Consider the following 24319-nt stretch of genomic DNA (forward strand, 5'->3'; position numbering starts at 1 on the left):
CCTGTGAGGAGGAGTAGTAGTAGTCTCCACTCTGCCTGTGTGATGTAGCAGTGCCCCCCCCCCCCCCTCTGCCTGTGTGATGTAGCAGTGCCCCCCCCCCCCCCTCTGCCTGTATGATGTAGCAGTGGTCTCCCCTCTGCCTGTGTGATGTAGCAGTGCCCCCCCCCCCTGCCTGTGTGATGTAGCAGCGGTCTCCCCTCTGCCTGTGTGATGTAGCAGTGCCCCCCCCCCCCCTCTGCCTGTGTGATGTAGCAATGGTCCCCCCTCTGCCTGTGAGGAGGAGTAGTAGTAGTCTCCACTCTGCCTGTGTGATGTAGCAGTGCCCCCCCCCCCCTCTGCCTGTGTGATGTAGCAGTGCCCCCCCCCCCCCCTCTGCCTGTATGATGTAGCAGTGGTCTCCCCTCTGCCTGTGTGATGTAGCAGTGCCCCCCCCCCCTGCCTGTGTGATGTAGCAGCGGTCTCCCCTCTGCCTGTGTGATGTAGCAGTGCCCCCCCCCCCCTCTGCCTGTGTGATGTAGCAATGGTCCCCCCTCTGCCTGTGAGGAGGAGTAGTAGTAGTCTCCACTCTGCCTGTGTGATGTAGCAGTGGCCTTAGTGTCCAAATTGTATGAAATTCTTGACACATTGTTAATCACATTTGAGTTATTCTAAAATGATAGATACACATAAGAGAGAATGAACAATGTCATCTGACATAATGTTGACATAAGTATAATGCACAATGAGACCACAGGCAAGTGACAAGGAAATAATACAGAGAGGTAGCCCCACATTCTGAAACCTGAGAGCAGACGCCACAAATCAGCAGTGGAAGTGGAACCTCCAACTCTTCCAATACACGCTAAGGTGTGTGTGTGTGGTTTTTTTTGTGGTCCTTGTACAGATATTAGGTTCCAGACATACTGTAGGATCAGGTACGGTAACTATACTATAAGCCTTGAAAAAGCTTAGTAACAAGTGAAATGCGCATTGGTGTATATAGTGCGCTCTGTCCAAATGTTTGAAAAATTTAATATATATCAATATTAATTTGTGTATTCTGTATATGTGTCTAATCTAGGGCTATATGATAAGGAAATGACTTATATGCAGGAATAAGACGGTGATCCCTCTCTATAAGAAGTACTGAGAGATACGGGGAGTGATTATAGGATCATCTGTCACTACACGAAGGTCACAATTGTTACATTGACTACAAATGTATTAGGACTGTGAACCTATTTGTAATATAGCCACAATAGCATTGATTGAACACATGCAGTGTCATAAGGATATTTATAAATACTAAACATTTAGGTTGCCGTGTTTTGCTCAGCATTAATATGAATTGCGATCCTAAGCTGGAAATAATTTCATATTGTACTTGTCACAGTGTTATAATAAGGTTGTGTAGCCATTATAAGCTGAGATACAAGTTTTGTATACATAATGGTGTATGAATGTAACAAGAAAACCACATGGTCTGTACAAGTGAACCTAGAATTGATCTATACAGGGTACACAGGTTTGAGAATACAGTTTTGCATATGTGGAAATAAGGACAGGACGCAGGAGATAATTTTAATAACATTTTATTTAATAACTGGTTTTCTCTGACGTCCTAGTGGATGCTGGGGACTCCGTCAGGACCATGGGGATTAGCGGCTCCGCAGGAGACAGGGCACAAAAATAAAGCTTTAGGATCAGGTGGTGTGCACTGGCTCCTCCCCCTATGACCCTCCTCCAAGCCTCAGTTAGGTTTTTGTGCCCGTCCGAGCAGGGTGCAATCTAGGTGGCTCTCCTAAAGAGCTGCTTAGAAAAAGTTTGTTAGGTTTTTTATTTTACAGTGAGTCCTGCTGGCAACAGGCTCACTGCATCGAGGGACTTAGGGGAGAAGAAGTGAACTCACCTGCGTGCAGGATGGATTGGCTTCTTAGGCTACTGGACACCATTAGCTCCAGAGGGATCGAACACAGGCCCAGCCATGGAGTCCGGTCCCGGAGCCGCGCCGCCGACCCCCTTGCAGATGCCGAAAAGTGAAGAGGTCCAGAAACCGGCGGCAGAAGACTTTTCAGTCTTCATGAGGTAGCGCACAGCACTGCAGCTGTGCGCCATTGTTGTCAGCACACTTCACACCAGCGGTCACTGAGGGTGCAGGGCGCTGGGGGGGGGGGCGCCCTGGGCAGCAATGATAGTACCTTTATTCTGGCTAAAAATACATCACATATAGCCCCTGGGGCTATATGGATGTATTTAACCCCTGCCAGGTCTCACAAACACCGGGAGAAGAGCCCGCCGAAATAGGGGGCGGGGCCTATCTCCTCAGCACACAGCGCCATTTTCCTGCACAGCTCCGCTGCGAGGAAGGCTCCCAGGACTCTCCCCTGCACTGCACTACAGAAACAGGGTAAAAAAAAAACAGAGAGGGGGGGCACTTTTTTGGCGATATTGATATATTAAGCTGCTATAAAGGAAACACTTCTGTAGGGTTGTGCCTATATATTTATAGCGCTTGGGTGTGTGCTGGCAAACTCTCCCTCTGTCTCCCCAAAGGGCTAGTGGGGTCCTGTCTTCGATAAGAGCATTCCCTGTGTGTCTGCTGTGTGTCGGTACGTGTGTGTCGACATGTATGAGGACGATGTTGGTGTGGAGGCGGAGCAATTGCCGGTAATGGTGATGTCACCCCCTAGGGAGTCGACACCGGAATGGATGGCTTTGTTTATGGAATTACGTGATAATGTCAGCACGTTACAAAAATCAGTTGACGACATGAGACGGCCGGCAAACCAGTTAGTACCTGTCCAGGCGTCTCAGACACCGTCAGGGGCTGTAAAACGCCCTTTACCTCAGTCGGTCGACACAGACCCAGACACGGACACCGAATCTAGTGTCTACGGTGAAGAAACAAACGTATTTTCCAGTAGGGCCACACGTTATATGATCACAGCAATGAAGGAGGCTTTGCATATCTCTGATACTGCAATTACCACAAAAAGGGGTATTATGTGGGGTCTGAAAAAACTACCTGTAGTTTTTCCTGAATCAGAGGAATTGAATGAAGTGTGTGATGAAGCGTGGGTTAACCCCGATAGAAAACTGCTAATTTCAAAGAAGTTATTGGCATTATATCCTTTCCCGCCAGAGGTTAGGGCGCGCTGGGAAACACCCCCTAGGGTGGATAAGGCACTCACACGCTTATCAAAACAAGTGGCGTTACCGTCTCCTGAAACGGCCGCCCTCAAGGATCCAGCTGATAGGAGGCTGGAAACTACCCTGAAAAGTATATACACTCATACTGGTGTTATACTGCGACCAGCCATCGCCTCAGCATGGATGTGCAGTGCTGGGGTGGTTTGGTCGGATTCCCTGACTGAAAATATTGATACCCTGAATAGGGACAGTATTTTATTGACTATAGAGCAATTAAAGGATGCTTTTCTTTATATGCGAGATGCTCAGAGGGATATTTGCACTCTGGCATCGAGAGTAAGTGCGATGTCCATATCTGCCAGAAGAAGTTTATGGACGCGACAGTGGTCAGGTGATGCGGATTCCAAACGGCATATGGAAGTATTGCCGTATAAAGGGGAGGAATTATTTGGGGTCGGTCTATCGGATTTGGTGGCCACGGCAACAGCCGGGAAATCCACCTTTTTACCTCAGGTCCCCTCCCAACAGAAAAAGACACCGTCTTTTCAGCCACAGTCCTTTCGTTCCTATAAGAACAAGCGGGCAAAAGGACAGTCATATCTGCCCCGAGGCAAAGGAAAGGGTAAGAGAGTGCACCAAGCAGCTCCCTCCCAGGAGCAGAAGCCCTCCCCGGCTTCTGCAAAGCCCTCAGCATGACGTTGGGGCTTTACAAGCGGACTCAGGGGCGGTGGGGGGTCGACTCAAGAATTTCAGCGCATAGTGGGCTCACTCACAGGTGGACCCCTGGATCCTGCAGGTAGTATCTCAGGGTTACAGGTTGGAATTCGAGAAGTCTCCCCCTCGCCGGTTCCTAAAGTCTGCTCTGCCAACGTCTCCCTCAGACAGGGCGACGGTATTGGAAGCCATTCACAAGCTGTATTCTCAGCAGGTGATAGTCAAGGTACCCCTCCTACAACAGGGAAAGGGGTATTATTCCACACTATTTGTGGTACCGAAGCCGGACGGCTCGGTAAGACCTATTCTAAATCTAAAATCTTTGAACCTGTACATACAAAAATTCAAGTTCAAGATGGAGTCACTCAGAGCAGTGATAGCGAATCTGGAAGAAGGGGACTTTATGGTGTCCCTGGACATCAAGGATGCTTACCTGCATGTCCCAATTTGCCCTTCACATCAAGGGTACCTCAGGTTCGTGGTGCAAAACTGTCATTATCAGTTTCAGACGCTGCCGTTTGGATTGTCCACGGCACCTCGGGTCTTTACCAAGGTAATGGCCGAAATGATGTTTCTTCTGCGAAGAAAAGCCGTATTAATTATCCCTTACTTGGACGATCTCCTGATAAGGGCAAGGTCCAGAGAACAGCTGGGGGACGTAGTAGCACTAACCAAAGTAGTGCTGCAACAGCACGAGTGGATTCTGAATTTTCCAAAATCTCAATTGACCCAGACGACACGTCTGCTGTTCCTGGGAATGATTCTGGACACGGTTCAGAAAAAGGTGTTTCTTCCGGAGGAGAAAGCCAGGGAGTTATCCGAACTTGTCAGGAACCTCCTAAAACCAGGAAAAGTGTCTGTGCATCAATGCACAAGAGTCCTGGGAAAAATGGTGGCTTCTTACGAAGCGATTCCATTCGGCAGATTCCACGCACGAACTTTTCAGTGGGATCTGCTGGACAAATGGTCCGGATCGCATCTGCAGATGCATCAGCGGATAACTTTGTCTCCACGGACAAGGGTGTCTCTTCTGTGGTGGTTGCAGAGTGCTCATCTGTTAGAGGGCCGCAGATTCGGCATACAGGACTGGGTCCTGGTGACCACGGATGCCAGTCTGAGAGGCTGGGGAGCGGTCACACAGGGAAGAAACTTCCAGGGAGTGTGGTCAAGCCTGGAGATGTCTCTTCACATAAATATACTGGAGCTAAGAGCGATTTACAATGCTCTAAGCCTGGCAAAACCCCTGCTTCAGGGTCAGCCGGCGTTGATCCAGTCGGACAACATCACGGCAGTCGCCCACGTAAACAGACAGGGCGGCACAAGAAGCAGGAGGGCAATGGCAGAAGCTGCAAGGATTCTTCGCTGGGCGGAAGATCATGTGATAGCACTGTCAGCAGTGTTCATTCCGGGAGTGGACAACTGGGAAGCGGACTTCCTCAGCAGACACGATCTACACCCGGGAGAGTGGGGACTTCATCCAGAAGTCTTCCACATGATTGTGAACCGTTGGGAAAAACCAAAGGTGGATATGATGGCGTCCCGCCTCAACAAAAAACTGGACAGGTATTGCGCCAGGTCAAGAGACCCTCAGGCAATAGCGGTGGGTGTTCCAGTCAGTGTATGTGTTTCCTCCTCTGCCTCTCATACCAAAAGTACTGAGAATTATACGGCAAAGGGGAGTAAGAACGATACTCGTGGCTCCGGATTGGCCAAGAAGAACTTGGTACCCGGAACTTCAGGAGATGCTCACGGAAGATCCGTGGCCTCTACCTCTAAGACCGGACCTGCTTCAGCAGGGACCGTGTCTATTCCAAGACTTACCGCGGCTGCATTTGACGGCATGGCGGTTGAACGCCGAATTCTAAGGGAAAAAGGCATTCCGGAAGAGGTCATCCCTACCCTGGTAAAAGCCAGGAAGGAGGTGACTGCACAACATTATCACCGCATTTGGAGAAAATATGTTGCGTGGTGTGAGGCCAGGAAGGCCCGATTTCAACTGGGTCGATTCCTACATTTCCTGCAAACAGGATTGTCTATGGGCCTCAAATTAGGGTCCATTAAGGTTCAAATTTCGGCCCTGTCGATTTTCTTCCAGAAAGAATTGGCTTCAGTTCCTGAAGTCCAGACTTTTGTAAAAGGAGTACTACATATACAGCCCCGGTTGTGCCCCCAGTGGCTCCGTGGGATCTTAATGTAGTTTTGGATTTTCTCAAATCCCATTGGTTTGAGCCACTCAAATCGGTGGATTTGAAATATCTTACATGGAAAGTAACCATGCTACTGGCCCTGGCTTCAGCCAGGAGAGTGTCCGAATTGGCGGCTTTATCGTATAAAAGCCCATATCTGATTTTCCATTCGGACAGGGCAGAACTGCGGACGCGTCCTCAGTTTCTGCCTAAGGTGGTTTCAGCGTTTCACCTGAACCAGCCTATTGTGGTGCCTGCGGCTACTAGCGATTTGGAGGATTCCAAGTTGCTGGACGTTGTCAGGGCATTGAAAATATATATTTCAAGGACGGCTGGAGTCAGAAAATCTGACTCGCTGTTTATACTGTATGCACCCAACAAGCTGGGTGCTCCTGCTTCTAAGCAGACGATTGCTCGTTGGATTTGTAGCACAATTCAACTTGCACATTCTGTGGCAGGCCTGCCACAGCCTAAATCTATCAAGGCCCATTCCACAAGGAAGGTGGGCTCATCTTGGGCGGCTGCCCGAGGGGTCTCGGCATTACAACTCTGCCGAGCAGCTACGTGGTCGGGGGAGAACACGTTTGTAAAATTCTACAAATTTGATACCCTGGCTGAGGAGGACCTGGGGTTCTCTCATTCGGTGCTGCAGAGTCATCCGCACTCTCCCGCCCGTTTGGGAGCTTTGGTATAATCCCCATGGTCCTTACGGAGTACCCAGCATCCACTAGGACGTCAGAGAAAATAAGATTTTACTTACCGATTAAATCTATTTCTCGTAGTCCGTAGTGGATGCTGGGCGCCCATCCCAAGTGCGGATTGTCTGCAATACTTGTACATAGTTATTGTTACAAAAATCGGGTTGTTATTGTTGTGAGCCGTCTGTTCAGAGGCTCCTACGTTTGTCATACTGTTAACTGGGTATAGTATCACGAGTTATACGGTGTGATTGGTGTGGCTGGTATGAGTCTTACCCGGGATTCAAAATCCTTCCTTATTGTGTCAGCTCTTCCGGGCACAGTATCCTAACTGAGGCTTGGAGGAGGGTCATAGGGGGAGGAGCCAGTGCACACCAGGTAGTCCTAAAGCTTTTACTTTGTGCCCAGTCTCCTGCGGAGCCGCTATTCCCCATGGTCCTGACGGAGTCCCAGCATCCACTACGGACTACGAGAAATAGATTTATCGGTAAGTAAAATCTTATTTTTGTCATCACGTCACAACCCCCCTCTTATTTTTCTTTATTATTTTGGGAATACTTTGCTTCATTCAGCCTTATAGCAAGCTAATCGGTCACTAGAAAATATATAGAGAATACATCATTTAGCCAACAGGCACAGCTATGTGAAGTTTCTGATATCTTTTTACACATATTAATGTTATATTTTACTAACCTATAGGGAAAACGTGCATCCAAAGATCCAATTTCTTTCTTTCCACAGTTGTATAATCCATTGCTTTAAATTGGAGGGTAGCACTTGATCTTAATAGTTACCATATACATATAATGGAGTTACTAATATTCTAAGATCAATATTCCCTAGAATATATCTCGTCTGGTGCGGAATTTTCCTCTCCAAATCCTATCCGGTAACATTCCTATTACAGTAATACAGGACACAAGCAAAGCCCCACAATATGCTACCACTGTACACCCATAGGGCCCAATTCAGACATGCTGTGTGCTGAGTCGCCGTTCAGGGGGCGTGGTCCGGGCAACGCAGGCGTGCCCAGACCGCGTGGATGGCGGGCCGTGACACGCAGCCGCTGCGACCAGTATCTCCCTGCCAGAGCACAGGAGCTGCGCTGCTAGGGAGCTACTCTACAAGTACAAAAGCAGCATCGCTGCTGTGCAATGCTATTATACTTCTGTGCGGGCGGGGTGCCGGGCCTTACATGCGGGGCGGACTAGCCCTGTGCTGGGCATCCCCCCGCATGTCTGAGTATCTGATATTTTGCACGGCTACGGTCAGGTCTGAATTAGGCCCATAGAGTGTAAGCTAGCGAGCAGGGCCTTCCTACCTCTGACTTTCTGTTATTGCTCAGTTTTGTTTTATTACTGTTTCTATTTGTAAAGCGTAATGGAATTTGCTGCACTGTATAAGAAACGGTTAATAACTAAAATAAATAAATACACCCACCACACCATTACCTGGTTATTGCCCCACTTCACCAATACAATTACACAGCATACACTAACCAGCTGTCCCCAGCTCACAGTATAATGACATTGCACTGCCCCCCCCCCCCCACACACACAGTATAATGACATTGCACTGCCCCCGCCTCACAGTATAATGACATTGCACTGTCCCCGCCTCACAGTATAATGACATTGCACTGCCCCCACCTCACAGTATAATGACATTGCACTGTCCCCAGCTCACAGTATAATGACATTGCACTGTCCCCAGCTCACAGTATAAAGACATTGCACTGCCCCGCCTCACAGTATAAAGACATTGCACTGCCCCCGCCTCACAGTATAAAGACATTGCACTGTCCCCCCCCCCCCCTCCCACAGTATAATGACATTGCACTGCCCCCGCCTCACAGTATAATGACATTGCACTGCCCCCCCCCCCCCACACACACAGTATAATGACATTGCACTGTCCCCGCCTCACAGTATAATGACATTGCACTGCCCCCACCTCACAGTATAATGACATTGCACTGTCCCCAGCTCACAGTATAAAGACATTGCACTGTCCCCAGCTCACAGTATAAAGACATTGCACTGCCCCCGCCTCACAGTATAAAGACATTGCACTGCCCCCGCCTCACAGTATAAAGACATTGCACTGTCCCCCCCCCCCTCCCACAGTATAATGACACTGCACTGCCCCCGCCTCACAGTATAATGACATTGCACTGTCCCCGCCTCACAGTATAATGACATTGCACTGTCCCCAGCTCACAGTATAATGACATTGCACTGTCCCCAGCTCACAGTATAATGACATTGCACTGCCCCCGCCTCACAGTATAATGACATTGCACTGCCCCCGCCTCACAGTATAATGACATTGCACTGTCCCCCCCCCCCCCTCCCACAGTATAATGACATTGCACTGCCCCCACCTCACAGTATAATGACATTGCACTGTCCCCGCCTCACAGTATAATGACATTGCACTGCCCCCACCTCACAGTATAATGACATTGCACTGCCCCCACCTCACAGTATAATGACATTGCACTGTCCCCAGCTCACAGTATAATGACATTGCACTGCCCCCACCTCACAGTATAATGACATTGCACTGCCCCCACCTCACAGTATAATGACATTGCACTGCCCTCCCCCCACAGTATAATGACACTGCACTGCCCCCACCTCACAGTATTAATGACACTGCACTGCCCTCCCCCCACAGTATAATGACACTGCACTGTCCCCACCTCACAGTATAATGACACTGCACTGTCCCCGCCCCACAGTATAATGACATTGCACTGCCCCCGCCTCACAGTATAAAGACATTGCACTGTCCCCGCCTCACAGTATAATGACATTGCACTGTCCCCGCCTCACAGTATAATGACACTGCACTGCCCTCCCCCCACAGTATAATGACACTGCACTGTCCCCACCTCACAGTATAATGACATTGCACTGTCCCCACCTCACAGTATAATGACATTGCACTGTCCCCGCCCCACAGTATAATGACATTGCACTGCCCCCGCCTCTACAATTCATATATATTTACTGCATCTGACTTTCCTGCTAACCTATCTCTTGTCTGGCATTTGGGTGTCTTGTGCCCTAGGTGTGTGGTGCAGCGTCTTCTCCCATATACCCATAACCAGGGGTCAGTTGTGCGCAGAGGGGGAATTGTGGGGACCCTGAGAAACTGCTGCTTCAATCACAGTGAGTTACACAATCACCTCTTTATATTCTTGTGTCTGTATCACTGTGACCCGGGCCCCGCACCCCCTGTGTATCACTGTGACCCGGGCCCCGCACCCCCTGTGTATCACTGTGACCCGGGCCCCGCACCCCCTGTGTATCACTGTGTGACCGGGGCATTCCCCTGTGTATCACTGTGACCGGGGCACTCCCCTGTGTATCACTGTGTGACCGGGGCATTCCCCTGTGTATCACTGTGACCGGGGCACTCCCCTGTGTATCTGTGTGACCCGGGAATTCCCCTGTGTATCACTGTGTGACCGGGGCATCCCCCTGTGTATCACTGTGTGACCGGGGCATTCCCCTGTGTATCACTGTGACCGGGGCACTCCCCTGTGTATCACTGTGACCCGGGCCCCGCATCCCCCTGTGTATCACTGTGACCCGGGCCCCGCATCCCCCTGTGTATCACTGTGACCCGGGCCCCGCATCCCCCTGTGTATCACTGTGACCCGGGCCCCGCATCCCCCTGTGTATCACTGTGACCCGGGCCCCGCATCTCCCTGTGTATCACTGTGACCCGGGCCCCGCACCCCCTGTGCATCACTGTGACCCGGGCCCCGCACCCCCTGTGCATCACTGTGACCGGGGCCCCGCATCTCCCTGTGTATCACTGTGACCCGGGCACTCCCCTGTGTATCACTGTGACCGGGGCCCCGCACCCCCCTGTGCATCACTGTGACCGGGGCCCCGCATCCCCCTGTGCATCACTGTGACCCGGGCCCCGCACCCCCTGTGTATCACTGTGTGACCGGGGCATTCCCCTGTGTATCACTGTGTGACCGGGGCACTCCCCTGTGTATCACTGTGTGACCGGGGCACTCCCCTGTGTATCACTGTGTGACCGGGGCACTCCCCTGTGTATCACTGTGTGACCGGGGCACTCCCCTGCGTATCACTGTGTGACCGGGGCACTCCCCTGCGTATCACTGTGTGACCGGGGCACTCCCCTGCGTATCACTGTGTGACCGGGGCACTCCCCTGCGTATCACTGTGTGACCGGGGCACTCCCCTGCGTATCACTGTGTGACCGGGGCATTCCCCTGCGTATCACTGTGTGACCCGGGCCCCGCACCCCCTGCGTATCACTGTGTGACCCGGGCCCCGCACCCCCTGCGTATCACTGTGACCCGGGCCCCGCACCCCCTGCGTATCACTGTGACCCGGGCCCCGTACCCCTGTGACCGGGGCCCCGTACCCCCTGTGTATCCCGGTGACCGAGGCATTCCCCTGTGCATCTGTGTGACGCCCTGTGTATCTGTGTGACCGAGGCATTCCCCTGTGTATCACTGTGTGACCGGGGCATTCCCCTGTGTATCACTGTGTGACCGGGGCATTCCCCTGTGTATCACTGTGTGACCGGGGCATTCCCCTGTGTATCACTGTGTGACCGGGGCATTCCCCTGTGTATCACTGTGTGACCGGGGCATTCCCCTGTGTATCACTGTGTGACCGGGGCCCCGTACCCCCTGTGTATCCAGGTGACCGAGGCATTCCCCTGTGTATCTGTGTGACCCGGGCACTCCCCTGTGTATCTGTGTGACCCGGGCACTCCCCTGTGTATCCCGGTGACCGAGGCATTCCCCTGTGTATCCCGGTGACCGAGGCATTCCCCTGTGTATCTGTGGGACGCCTCCTTTATTCATAGTCCAGGAACTGTTCCCTGTAACTAATCTGCAGTGATTTGTGTTGTTGGTGTTTCAGGAGATCACGCGTGGTTGCTGGGCGGTGAGGTAGATTTGTTACCGTTCTTGTTGCTGCCGTTGGCCGGTGGGGAGGAGTACACGGAGGAGGAGACGGAAAGTAAGTAACCAGCACAGAGGACAACGGCTGAATTACGCACCTTATACGATGGTTGTACACGGCCCATCATTAATACAACCTGGGTTCTGATAGTAATTGTGTGTGTTATAGGGTAGCGGAAAAATTGGCACATGGTTATGTTTTTGAAGAAAGCTCCATTGGTGATGGTGTAGTGTGACAGCCAGGTAGTGTGTGTCGGTGTTGGGGAAAGGTGAGGGTGATATGGTGATGGTGTAGTGTGACAGCCAGGTACAGTGTGTGTCAGTGTTGGGGAAAGGTGGGGGTGATATGGTGATGGTGTAGTGTGACAGCCAGGTAGTGTGTGTGTCAGTGTTGGGGAAAGGCGAGGGTGATATGGTGATGGTGTAGTGTGACAGCCATGTACAGTGTGTGTCGGTGTTGGGGAAAGGCGGGGGTGATATGGTGATGGTGTAGTGTGACAGCCAGGTAGAGTGTGTCGGTGTTGGGGAAAGGTGGGGGTGATATGGTGATGGTGTAGTGTGACAGCCATGTACAGTGTGTGTCAGTGTTGGGGAAAGGTGAGGGTGATATGGTGATGGTGTAGTGACAGCCATGTACAGTGTGTGTCAGTGTTGGGAAAAGGTGGGGGTGATATGGTGATGGTGCAGTGTGACAGCCAGGTAGTGTGTGTCAGTGTTGGGGAAAGGTGGGGGTGATATGGTGATGGTGTAGTGTGACAGCCAGGTAGTGTGTGTGTCCGTGTTGGGGAAAGGCGAGGGTGATATGGTGATGGTGTAGTGTGACAGCCATGTACAGTGTGTGTCGGTGTTGGGGAAAGGCGGGGGTGATATGGTGATGGTGTAGTGTGACAGCCAGGTAGAGTGTGTCGGTGTTGGGGAAAGGTGGGGGTGATATGGTGATGGTGTAGTGTGACAGCCATGTACAGTGTGTGTCAGTGTTGGGGAAAGGTGAGGGTGATATGGTGATGGTGTAGTGACAGCCATGTACAGTGTGTGTCAGTGTTGGGAAAAGGTGGGGGTGATATGGTGATGGTGTAGTGTGACAGCCAGGTAGTGTGTGTCAGTGTTGGGGAAAGGTGGGGGTGATATGGTGATGGTGTAGTGTGACAGCCAGGTACAGTGTGTGTCGGTGTTGGGGAAAGGTGGGGGTGATATGGTGATGGTGTAGTGTGACAGCCAGGCAGTGTGTGTCGGTGTTAGGGAAAGGCGGGGGTGATATGGTGATGGTGTAGTGTGACAGCCAGGTACAGTGTGTGTCGGTGTTGGGGAAAGGTGGGGGTGATATGGTGATGGTGTAGTGTGACAGCCAGGTAGTGTGTGTCGGTGTTGGGGAATGGCGGGGGTGATATGGTGATGGTGTAGTGTGACAGCCATGTACAGTGTGTGTCGGTGTTGGGGAAAGGTGAGGGTGATATGGTGATGGTGTAGTGTGACAGCCATGTACAGTGTGTGTCAGTGTTGGGGAAAGGCGAGGATGATATGGTGATGGTGTAGTGTGACAGCCAGGTACAGTGTGTGTCGGTGTTAGGGAAAGGCGGGGGTGATATGGTGATGGTGTAGTGTGACAGCCATGTACAGTGTGTGTCGGTGTTGGGGAAAGGTGGGGGTGATATGGTGATGGTGTAGCGTGACAGCCATGTACAGTGTGTGTCGGTGTTGGGGAAAGGCGGGGGTGATATGGTGATGGTGTAGTGTGACAGCCATGTACAGTGTGTGTCAGTGTTGGGGAAAGGTGGGGGTGATATGGTGATGGTGTAGTGTGACAGCCATGTACAGTGTGTGTCGGTGTTGGGGAATGGCGGGGGTGATATGGTGATGGTGTAGTGTGACAGCCATGTACAGTGTGTGTCGGTGTTGGGGAAAGGTGGGGGTGATATGGTGATGGTGCAGTGTGACAGCCAGGTACAGTGTGTGTCAGTGTTGGGGAAAGGTGGGGGTGATATGGTGATGGTGCAGTGTGACAGCCAGGTACAGTGTGTGTCAGTGTTGGGGAAAGGTGGGGGTGATATGGTGATGGTGCAGTGTGACAGCCAGGTACAGTGTGTGTCAGTGTTGGGGAAAGGTGGGGGTGATATGGTGATGGTGCAGTGTGACAGCCAGGTACAGTGTGTGTCAGTGTTGGGGAAAGGTGGGGGTGATATGGTGATGGCGCAGTGTGACAGCCAGGTACAGTGTGTGTCAGTGTTGGGGAAAGGTGGGGGTGATATAGTGATGGTGTAGTGTGACAGCCAGGTACAGTGTGTGTCAGTGTTGGGAAAAGGTGAGGGTGATATGGTGATGGTGCAGTGTGACAGCCAGGTACAGTGTGTGTCAGTGTTGGGGAAAGGTGAGGGTGATATGGTGATGGTGCAGTGTGACAGCCAGGTACAGTGTGTGTCAGTGTTGGGGAAAGGTGGGGGTGATATGGTGATGGTGTAGTGTGACAGCCATGTACAGTGTGTGTCAGTGTTGGGGAAAGGTGGGGGTGATATGGTGATGGTGCAGTGTGACAGCCAGGTACAGTGTGTGTCAGTGTTGGGAAAAGGTGAGGGTGATATGGTGATGGTGCAGTGTGACAGCCAGGTACAGTGTGTGTCAGTGTTGGGGAAAGGTGGGGGTGATATGGTGATGGTGTAGTGTGACAGCCATGTACAGTGTGTGTGTCAGTGTTGGGGAAAGGTGAGGGTGATATGGTGATGGTGCAGTGTGACAGCCAGGTACAGTGTGTGTCAGTGTTGGGGAAAGGTGGGGGTGATATGGTGATGGTGTAGTGTGACAGCCAGGTACAGTGTGTGTCGGTGTTGGGGAAAGGTGGGGGTGATATGGTGATGGTGTAGTGTGACAGCCATGTACAGTGTGTGTCGGTGTTGGGGAAAGGCGGGGGTGATATGGTGATGGTGTAGTGTGACAGCCATGTACAGTGTGTGTCAGTGTTGGGGAAAGGTGGGGGTGATATGGTGATAGTGTAGTGTGACAGCCAGGTACAGTGTGTGTCGGTGTTGGGGAAAGGTGGGGGTGATATGGTGATGGTGTAGTGTGACAGCCATGTAGTGTGCGTGTCAGTGTTGGGGAAAGGTGGGGGTGATATGGTGATGGTGTAGTGTGACAGCCATGTACAGTGTGTGTCAGTGTTGGGGAAAGGTGGGGGTGATCTGGTGATGGTGTAGTGTGACAGCCATGTACAGTTTGTGTGTCGGTGTTGGGAAAAGGTGAGGGTGATATGGTGATGGTGTAGTGTGACAGCCATGTACAGTTTGTGTGTCGGTGTTGGGAAAAGGTGAGGGTGATATGGTGATGGTGTAGTGTGACAGCCATGTACAGTGTGTGTCAGTGTTGGGGAAAGGTGGGGGTGATCTGGTGATGGTGTAGTGTGACAGCCATGTACAGTTTGTGTGTCGGTGTTGGGAAAAGGTGAGGGTGATATGGTGATGGTGTAGTGTGACAGCCATGTACAGTTTGTGTGTCGGTGTTGGGAAAAGGTGAGGGTGATATGGTGATGGTGTAGTGTGACAGCCATGTACAGTGTGTGTCAGTGTTGGGGAAAGGTGGGGGTGATATGGTGATGGTGTAGTGTGACAGCCATGTACAGTGTGTGTCAGTGTTGGGGAAAGGTGGGGGTGATATGGTGATGGTGTAGTTTGACAGCCATGTACAGTGTGTGTCGGCGTTGGGGAAAGGTGGGGGTGATATGGTGATGGTGTAGTGTGACAGCCAGGTAGTGTGTGTGTCGGTGTTGGGGAAAGGCGGGGGTGATATGGTGGTGTAGTGTGACAGCCATGTACAGTGTGTGTCAGTGTTGGGGAAAGGCGGGGGTGATATGGTGATGGTGTAGTACAGGGGTGGCCAACCAGTCAGAGACAAAGAGCCAGAAAATCTTGTTGGGTACGTCAAAGAGCCGACATCAAGCCGAAAGCGCGTGTGAAAAAGCAGGGTGTGACCTTGCGCCTGCTAGGCCACACCCCTGGTATAAAATACAATGAAAATGCTAGATCCACATAAAGTAAATTTTAAAGCCAGATCCAACATAAAATACATTGAAAAAGACACTTCCACATAAAAAAAATCCAGATCCACATAACATATATTGAAACAGCCATATTCACATAATACACTTCAGCTCCTCCAAGTGTCGCTCCAGCCAGCACCCTCCTGTGTCACTCCAGCCAGCCCATGTGTGAATGTGTCCCTCCTGCTAGTACCCTCCTGTGTCACTCCAGCCAGCTCCCCCATGGGTCACTCCAGCCAGCTCCCCCATGGGTCACTCCAGCCAGCTCCCCCATGGGTCACTCCAGCCAGCTCCCCCATGGGTCACTCCAGCCAGCTCCCCCATGGGTCACTCCAGCCAGCTCCCCCCATGGGTCACTCCAGCCAGCTCCCCCCATGGGTCACTCCAGCCAGCTCCCCCCCATGGGTCACTCCAGCCAGCTCCCCCCCATGGGTCACTCCAGCCAGCTCCCCCCATGGGTCACTCCAGCCAGCTCCCCCCATGGGTCACTCCAGCCAGCTCCCCCCATGGGTCACTCCAGCCAGCTCCCCCCATGGGTCACTCCAGCCAGCTCCCCCATTAGGTCTCTCCTGCCAGGATCCTTCTGTGTCACTCCAGCCAGCTCCCCCATGGGTCTCTCCTGCCAGCTCCCCCATTATGTCTCTCCTGCCAGGATCCTTCTGTGTCACTCCAGCCAGCTCCCCCATGGGTCTCTCCTGCCAGCTCCCCCATGGGTCTCTCCTGCCAGCTCCCCCATGGGTCTCTCCTGCCAGCTCCCCCATGGGTCTCTCCTGCCAGCTCCCCCATTATGTCTCTCCTGCCAGCTCCCCCATTATGTCTCTCCTGCCAGGATCCTTCTGTGTCACTCCAGCCAGCTCCCCCATGGGTCTCTCCTGCTAGCTCCCCCATTATGTCTCTCCTGCCAGGATCCTTCTGTGTCACTCCAGCCAGCTCCCCCATGGGTCTCTCCTGCCAGCTCCCCCATTATGTCTCTCCTGCCAGCTCCCCCATTATGTCTCTCCTGCCAGGATCCTTCTGTGTCACTCCAGCCAGCTCCCCCATGGGTCTCTCCTGCCAGCTCCCCCATTATGTCTCTCCTGCCAGGATCCTTCTGTGTCACTCCAGCCAGCTCCCCCATGGGTCTCTCCTGCCAGCTCCCCCATTATGTCTCTCCTGCCAGCTCCCCCATTATGTCTCTCCTGCCAGGATCCTTCTGTGTCACTCCAGCCAGCTCCCCCATTATGTCTCTCCTGCCAGCTCCCCCCATTATGTCACTCCAGCCAGCTCCCCCCATGGGTCACTCCAGCCAGCTCCCCCCCATGGGTCACTCCAGCCAGCTCCCCCCCATGGGTCACTCCAGCCAGCTCCCCCCCATGGGTCACTCCAGCCAGCTCCCCCCCATGGGTCACTCCAGCCAGCTCCCCCCCATGGGTCACTCCAGCCAGCTCCCCCCCATGGGTCACTCCAGCCAGCTCCCCCCCATGGGTCACTCCAGCCAGCTCCCCCCCATGGGTCACTCCAGCCAGCTCCCCCCCATGGGTCACTCCAGCCAGCTCCCCCCATGGGTCACTCCAGCCCAGTATCTGGCTCTCTGTTTTCAGTCGCTGCTGTGTCTGGTTGGAGTGCACCGGTTTCCAGGATCTATTGTGGTCAGGTGACTTTGAGTGTTGGGAGCCACATTTGAATAAAGAAAGAGACGCATGCGGCTCAAGAGCCACGCGTTGGCCACGGCTGGTGTAGTGTGACAGCCATGTACAGTGTGTGTCAGTGTTGCGGAAAGGCAGGGTAATATGGTGATGGTGTAGTGTGACAGCCATGTACAGTGTGTGTCAGTGTTGCGGAAAGGCAGGGTAATATGGTGATGGTGTAGTGTGACAGCCAGGTAGAGAGTGTGTGTGTCGGTGTTTGGGAAAGGAGAGGATGATATGGTGATGGTGTAGTGTGACAGCCATGTACAGTGTGTGTCGGTGTTGGGGAAAGGCGGGGGTGTTATGGTGATGTAGTGTGACAGCCATGTACAGTGTGTGTCGGTGTTGGGGAAAGGGCGGGGGTGATATGGTGATGGTGTAGTGTGACAGCCATGTACAGTGTGTGTTGGGGAAAGGCAGGGGTATTATGGTGATGGTGTAGTGTGACAGCCATGTACAGTGTGTGTGTCAGTGTTGGGGAAAGGCAGGGGTATTATGGTGATGGTGTAGTGTGACAGCCAGGTAGTGTGTGTGTCAGTGTTGGGGAAAGGCGAGGATTATATGGTGATGTAGTGTGACAGCCATGTACAGTGTGTGTCGGTGTTGGGGAAAGGCAGGGGTATTATGGTGATGGTGTAGTGTGACAGCCAGGTAGTGTGTGTGTCGGTGTTGGGAACAGGCAGGGGTGATATGGTGATGGTGTAGTGTGACAGGTAGAGTGTGTGTCGGTGTTGGGGAAAGGCAGGGGTGATCTGGTGATGGTGTAGTGTGACAGCCATGTACAGTGTGTGTTGGTGTTGGGAAAAGGTGGGGGTGATGGTGTAGTGTGACAGCCATGTACAGTGTGTGTGTCAGTGTTGGGAAAAGGTGGGGGTGTGATGGTGTAGTGTGACAGCCATGTACAGTGTGTGTCGGTGTTGGGAACAGGCGAGGATGATATGGTGACGGTGTAGTGTGACAGCCGGGTAGAGTGTGTGTCAGTGTTGGGGGAAAGGTAGGGATGTTAGGGTGACGGTGTAGTGTGACAGCCGTGTAGAGTGTGTGTCAGTGTTGGGGGGAAAGGTAGGGATGTTAGGGTGACGGTGTAGTGTGACAGCCAGGTAGTGTGTGTCGGTGTTGGGGAAAGGCGGGGGTGATATGGTGATGGTGTAGTGTGTGTCAGTGTTGGAACAGGCGAGGATAATATGGTGATGGTGTAGTGTAACAGCCAGGTAGAGAGAGTGTGTGTGTCTGTGTTGGGAACAGGCGGGGGTGATATGGTGATGGTGTAGTGTGTATCAGTGTTGGGGAACAGGCGAGGATGATATGGTGACGGTGTAGTGTGACAGCCGGGTAGAGTGTGTGTCAGTGTTGGGGAAAGGCGAGGATGATATGGTGATGGTGTAGTGTGACAGCCAGGTAGTAGTGTGTGTCAGTGTGGGGAACAGGCGAGGATGATATGGTGACGGTGTAGTGTGACAGCCAGGTAGAGTGTGTGTCAGTGTTGGGGGAAAGGTAGGGATGTTAGGGTGACGGTGTAGTGTGACAGCCAGGTAGTGTGTGTCTGTGTTGGGGAACAGGCGAGGATAATATGGTGATGGTGTAGTGTAACAGCCAGGTAGAGAGAGTGTCAGTGTTGGGGAAAGGTAGGGATTTATGGTGACGGTGTAGTGTGACAGCCAGGTAGTGTGTGTCAGTGTGGGGAATAGGCGAGGATGATATGGTGACGGTGTAGTGTGACAGCCAGGTAGTGTGTGTCAGTGTGGGGAACAGGCGAGGATGATATGGTGATGGTGTAGTGTGACAGCCAGGTAGTGTGTCAGTGTGGGGAACAGGCGAGGATGTTAGGGTGACGGTGTAGTGTGACAGCCAGGTAGTGTGTGTCAGTGTGGGGAACAGGCGAGGATGATATGGTGATGGTGTAGTGTGACAGCCAGGTAGAGTGTGTCTGTGTGGGGAACAGGCGAGGATGATATGGTGATGGTGTAGTGTGACAGCCAGGTAGTGTGTGTCAGTGTGGGGAACAGGCGAGGATGATATGGTGACGGTGTAGTGTGACAGCCAGGTAGTGTGTGTCAGTGTGGGGAACAGGCGAGGATGATATGGTGACGGTGTAGTGTGACAGCCAGGTAGAGTGTGTCTGTGTGGGGAACAGGCGAGGATGATATGGTGACGGTGTAGTGTGACAGCCAGGTAGTGTGTGTCAGTGTGGGGAACAGGCGAGGATGATATGGTGACGGTGTAGTGTGACAGCCAGGTAGAGTGTGTCTGTGTGGGGAACAGGCGAGGATGATATGGTGACGGTGTAGTGTGACAGCCAGGTAGTGTGTGTCAGTGTGGGGAACAGGCGAGGATGTTAGGGTGACGGTGTAGTGTGACAGCCAGGTAGTGTGTGTCAGTGTGGGGAACAGGCGAGGATGATATGGTGACGGTGTAGTGTGACAGCCAGGTAGAGTGTGTCTGTGTGGGGAACAGGCGAGGATGATATGGTGACGGTGTAGTGTGACAGCCAGGTAGTGTGTGTCAGTGTGGGGAACAGGCGAGGATGTTAGGGTGACGGTGTAGTGTGACAGCCAGGTAGAGTGTGTGTCAGTGTTGGGGAAAGGTAGGGATGTTAGGGTGACGGTGTAGTGTGACAGCCAGGTAGTGTGTGTCTGTGTTGGGGAACAGGCGAGGATAATATGGTGATGGTGTAGTGTAACAGCCAGGTAGAGAGAGTGTCAGTGTTGGGGAAAGGTAGGGATTTAGGGTGACGGGGTAGTGTGTGTCAGTGTGGGGAACAGGCGAGGATGATATGGTGACGGTGTAGTGTGACAGCCAGGTAGAGTGTGTGTCAGTGTTGGGGGAAAGGTAGGGATGTTAGGGTGATGGTGTAGTGTGACAGCCAGGTAGAGTGTGTCTGTGTGGGGAACAGGCGAGGATGATATGGTGACGGTGTAGTGTGACAGCCAGGTAGTGTGTGTCAGTGTGGGGAACAGGCGAGGATGATATGGTGACGGTGTAGTGTGACAGCCAGGTAGAGTGTGTCTGTGTGGGGAACAGGCGAGGATGATATGGTGACGGTGTAGTGTGACAGCCAGGTAGTGTGTGTCAGTGTGGGGAACAGGCGAGGACGATATGGTGACGGTGTAGTGTGACAGCCAGGTAGAGTGTGTCTGTGTGGGGAACAGGCGAGGATGATATGGTGACGGTGTAGTGTGACAGCCAGGTAGTGTGTGTCAGTGTGGGGAACAGGCGAGGATGTTAGGGTGACGGTGTAGTGTGACAGCCAGGTAGTGTGTGTCAGTGTGGGGAACAGGCGAGGATGATATGGTGACGGTGTAGTGTGACAGCCAGGTAGAGTGTGTCTGTGTGGGGAACAGGCGAGGATGATATGGTGACGGTGTAGTGTGACAGCCAGGTAGTGTGTGTCAGTGTGGGGAACAGGCGAGGATGTTAGGGTGACGGTGTAGTGTGACAGCCAGGTAGAGTGTGTGTCAGTGTTGGGGAAAGGTAGGGATGTTAGGGTGACGGTGTAGTGTGACAGCCAGGTAGTGTGTGTCTGTGTTGGGGAACAGGCGAGGATAATATGGTGATGGTGTAGTGTAACAGCCAGGTAGAGAGAGTGTCAGTGTTGGGGAAAGGTAGGGATTTAGGGTGACGGGGTAGTGTGTGTCAGTGTGGGGAACAGGCGAGGATGATATGGTGACGGTGTAGTGTGACAGCCAGGTAGAGTGTGTGTCAGTGTTGGGGGAAAGGTAGGGATGTTAGGGTGATGGTGTAGTGTGACAGCCAGGTAGAGTGTGTCTGTGTGGGGAACAGGCGAGGATGATATGGTGATGGTGTAGTGTGACAGCCAGGTAGTGTGTGTCAGTGTGGGGAACAGGCGAGGATGATATGGTGACGGTGTAGTGTGACAGCCAGGTAGTGTGTGTCAGTGTGGGGAACAGGCGAGGATGATATGGTGACGGTGTAGTGTGACAGCCAGGTAGAGTGTGTGTCAGTGTTGGGGAAAGGTAGGGATTTAGGGTGACGGTGTAGTGTGACAGCCAGGTAGTGTGTGTCAGTGTGGGGAACAGGCGAGGATGATATGGTGACGGTGTAGTGTGACAGCCAGGTAGTGTGTGTCAGTGTGGGGAACAGGCGAGGATGATATGGTGACGGTGTAGTGTGACAGCCAGGTAGAGTGTGTGTCAGTGTTGGGGAAAGGTAGGGATGTTAGGGTGACGGTGTAGTGTGACAGCCAGGTAGAGTGTGTCAGTGTTGGGGAAAGGTAGGGATGTTAGGGTGACGGTGTAGTGTGACAGCCAGGTAGAGTGTGTGTCAGTGTTGGGGAAAGGTAGGGATGTTAGGGTGACGGTGTAGTGTGACAGCCAGGTAGTGTGTGTCGGTGTTGGGGAACAGGCGAGGATAATATGGTGATGGTGTAGTGTGTATCAGTGTTGGGGAACAGGCGGGGGTGATATGGTGATGGTGTAGTGTGTGTCGGTGTTGGGAACAGGCGAGGATAATATGGTGATGGTGTAGTGTGTATCAGTGTTGGGGAACAGGTGGGGGTGATATGGTGATGGTGTAGTGTGACAGCCAGGTAGTGTGTGTCTGTGTTGGGGAAAGGCGAGGGTGATATGGTGATGGTGTAGTGTGTGTCGGTGTTGGGGAAAGGCGAGGATAATATGGTGATGGTGTAGTGTAACAGCCAGGTAGAGAGAGAGTGTGTGTGTCGGTGTTGGGGACAGGCGGGGGTGATATATTGCCTCCCTGATCGGCATGTGGCTGAATTCTCAAATACACAATAGGCCTCTCCTAAGCAGCACTGGGCTATTTTGATAATAAAGTATAAAAAGGTGCCCCAGCAAGTACAACAAGTACCAGCATGTATTTGCACTATAGGCATGATGAGACTTGCTGGTACCTGTAATTGATCCCCCCCCCCACCCCCCCAATTTCCCTCCTGCCAGCCTAGCTGTTGTATCCTCTGGAAGGGCTGGGGCCGGTGGTGGTTGTCCGTCTCCATGCTGCCTGGTTATGGTGTCCCTTTCTCCTCCTCCAGTTCTTCTCCCTGATCTGCAGTATCTTCCGGAGGACAAGCAGAGGGAACTGGACCCCGATATAAGGAAGATGCTGATAGAGTGCCTACAGCTGGTGAGACCAGACCCTGCGTTATCTCCATAGTTCTATCCAGTGTTTCTTGGGGGGGGGGGGGATCCATGTCTGTGCTGAACCTTGTTTTCCGTGTTTGGTCTGGTCACATTCCATCATCAGTAGAATGGATAATCCATGCTTTATGCGGTGCCCTCCAATATATCCCCGTGTCAGGAAATTCTATTAGGGGGGGTTCACATGACGGTGAATCGGAGGCAGACTCCTTTTATTTTTCCTGAGAAAGACACAAATATAAAGTGACATCGATGTGCGATGGACCAAAGAGTCAAACCGTTCAAGCTTATGAGGTGGATAACGGGCGCCATCATGTGGTTTCCGGGCCGCGTCTGATCTTAGTGCTGCTCCTATACTTTACATAACTCACTTTTCTGGTCTCGAGCATGCGGACACGGTATGATGTCACACTGCCGGAAACGACGATAATAATAGATTGGTTTGATTCTTATTTTAAATTGAGGCTTTGGTAACATACAGAAGTATCAGGTGCACCACACGATGGATAGAAGGAGTGTACGTACCCCTGTTGTGTTACACACCTGTCCTCTCTTCCTGCTCCCGCAATGTCTCTGTTACACGATGGATAGAAGGAGTGTACGTACCCCTGTTGTGTTACACACCTGTCCTCTCTTCCTGCTCCCGCAATGTCTCTGTTACACGATGGATAGAAGGAGTGTACGTACCCCTGTTGTGTTACACACCTGTCCTCTCTTCCTGCTCCCGGAATGTTTGTGTTACATGATGGATAGGAGTGTACCCGTACCCCTGTTGTTGTGTTACACGCCTGTCCTCTCTTCCTGCTCCCGGAATGTTTGTGTTACACGATAGATAGGAGTGTACGTACCCCTGTTGTTGTGTTGCACGCCTGTCCTCTCTTCCTGCTCCCGGAATGTTTGTGTTACACGATGGATAGAAGGAGTGTACGTATCCCTGTTGTTGTATTACACACCTGTCCTCTCTTCCTGCTCCCGGAATGTCTCTGTTACACGATGGATAGGAGGAGTGTACGTACCCCTGTTGTGTTACACACCTGTCCTCTCTTCCTGCTCCCGGAATGTCTGTGTTACACGATGGATAGAAGGAGTGTACGTACCCCTGTTGTTGTGTTACACGCCTGTCCTCTCTTCCTGCTCCCGGAATGTCTCTGTTACACGATGGATAGAAGGAGTGTACGTACCCCTGTTGTGTTACACACCTGTCCTCTCTTCCTGCTCCCGGAATGTCTCTGTTACACGATGGATAGAAGGAGTGTACGTACCCCTGTTGTGTTACACACCTGTCCTCTATTCCTGCTCCCGGAATGTCTGTGTTACACGATGGATAGAAGGAGTGTACGTACCCCTGTTGTGTTACACACCTGTCCTCTCTTCCTGCTCCCGGAATATGTCTGTTACACGATGGATAGGAGTGTACGTACCCCTGTTGTGTTACACACCTGTCCTCTCTTCCTGCTCCTGGAATGTCTGTTACATGATGGATAGAAGGAGTGTACGTATCCCTGTTGTTGTGTTACACACCTGTCCTCTCTTCCTGCTCCCAGAATGTCTCTATTACACGATGGATAGAAGGAGTGTACGTACCCCTGTTGTTGTGTTACACACCTGTCCTCTCTTCCTGCTCCCGGAATGTCTCTATTACACGATAGATAGGAGTGTACGTACCCCTGTTGTTGTGTTACACACCTGTCCTCTCTTCCTGCTCCCGGAATATCTGTGTTACACGATGGATAGAAGGAGTGTACCCGTACCCCTGTTGTTGTGTTACACACCTGTCCTCTCTTCCTGCTCCCGGAATGTCTCTGTTACACGATGGATAGAAGGAGT

General features: G+C 52.3%; 1 protein-coding gene across 2 annotated transcripts in view; it reads left to right on the forward strand.

Moving 5' to 3' along the window:
* The window catches only part of HGH1 (HGH1 homolog), an 81317-nt gene that overhangs the window by 21344 nt on the left and 35654 nt on the right, over positions 1-24319 (forward strand). For both annotated transcript variants that reach the window (XM_063950404.1, XM_063950405.1), the window contains exons 3-5: positions 9803-9903; positions 11647-11745; positions 22387-22478. In XM_063950404.1, the coding sequence (XP_063806474.1) occupies positions 9803-9903; positions 11647-11745; positions 22387-22478 (292 nt within the window). The remainder of the gene's footprint in view (positions 1-9802; positions 9904-11646; positions 11746-22386; positions 22479-24319) is intronic.

Source organism: Pseudophryne corroboree (genome assembly GCF_028390025.1).
Source record: "Pseudophryne corroboree isolate aPseCor3 chromosome 5 unlocalized genomic scaffold, aPseCor3.hap2 SUPER_5_unloc_4, whole genome shotgun sequence".
Lineage (NCBI taxonomy): Eukaryota > Metazoa > Chordata > Amphibia > Anura > Myobatrachidae > Pseudophryne > Pseudophryne corroboree.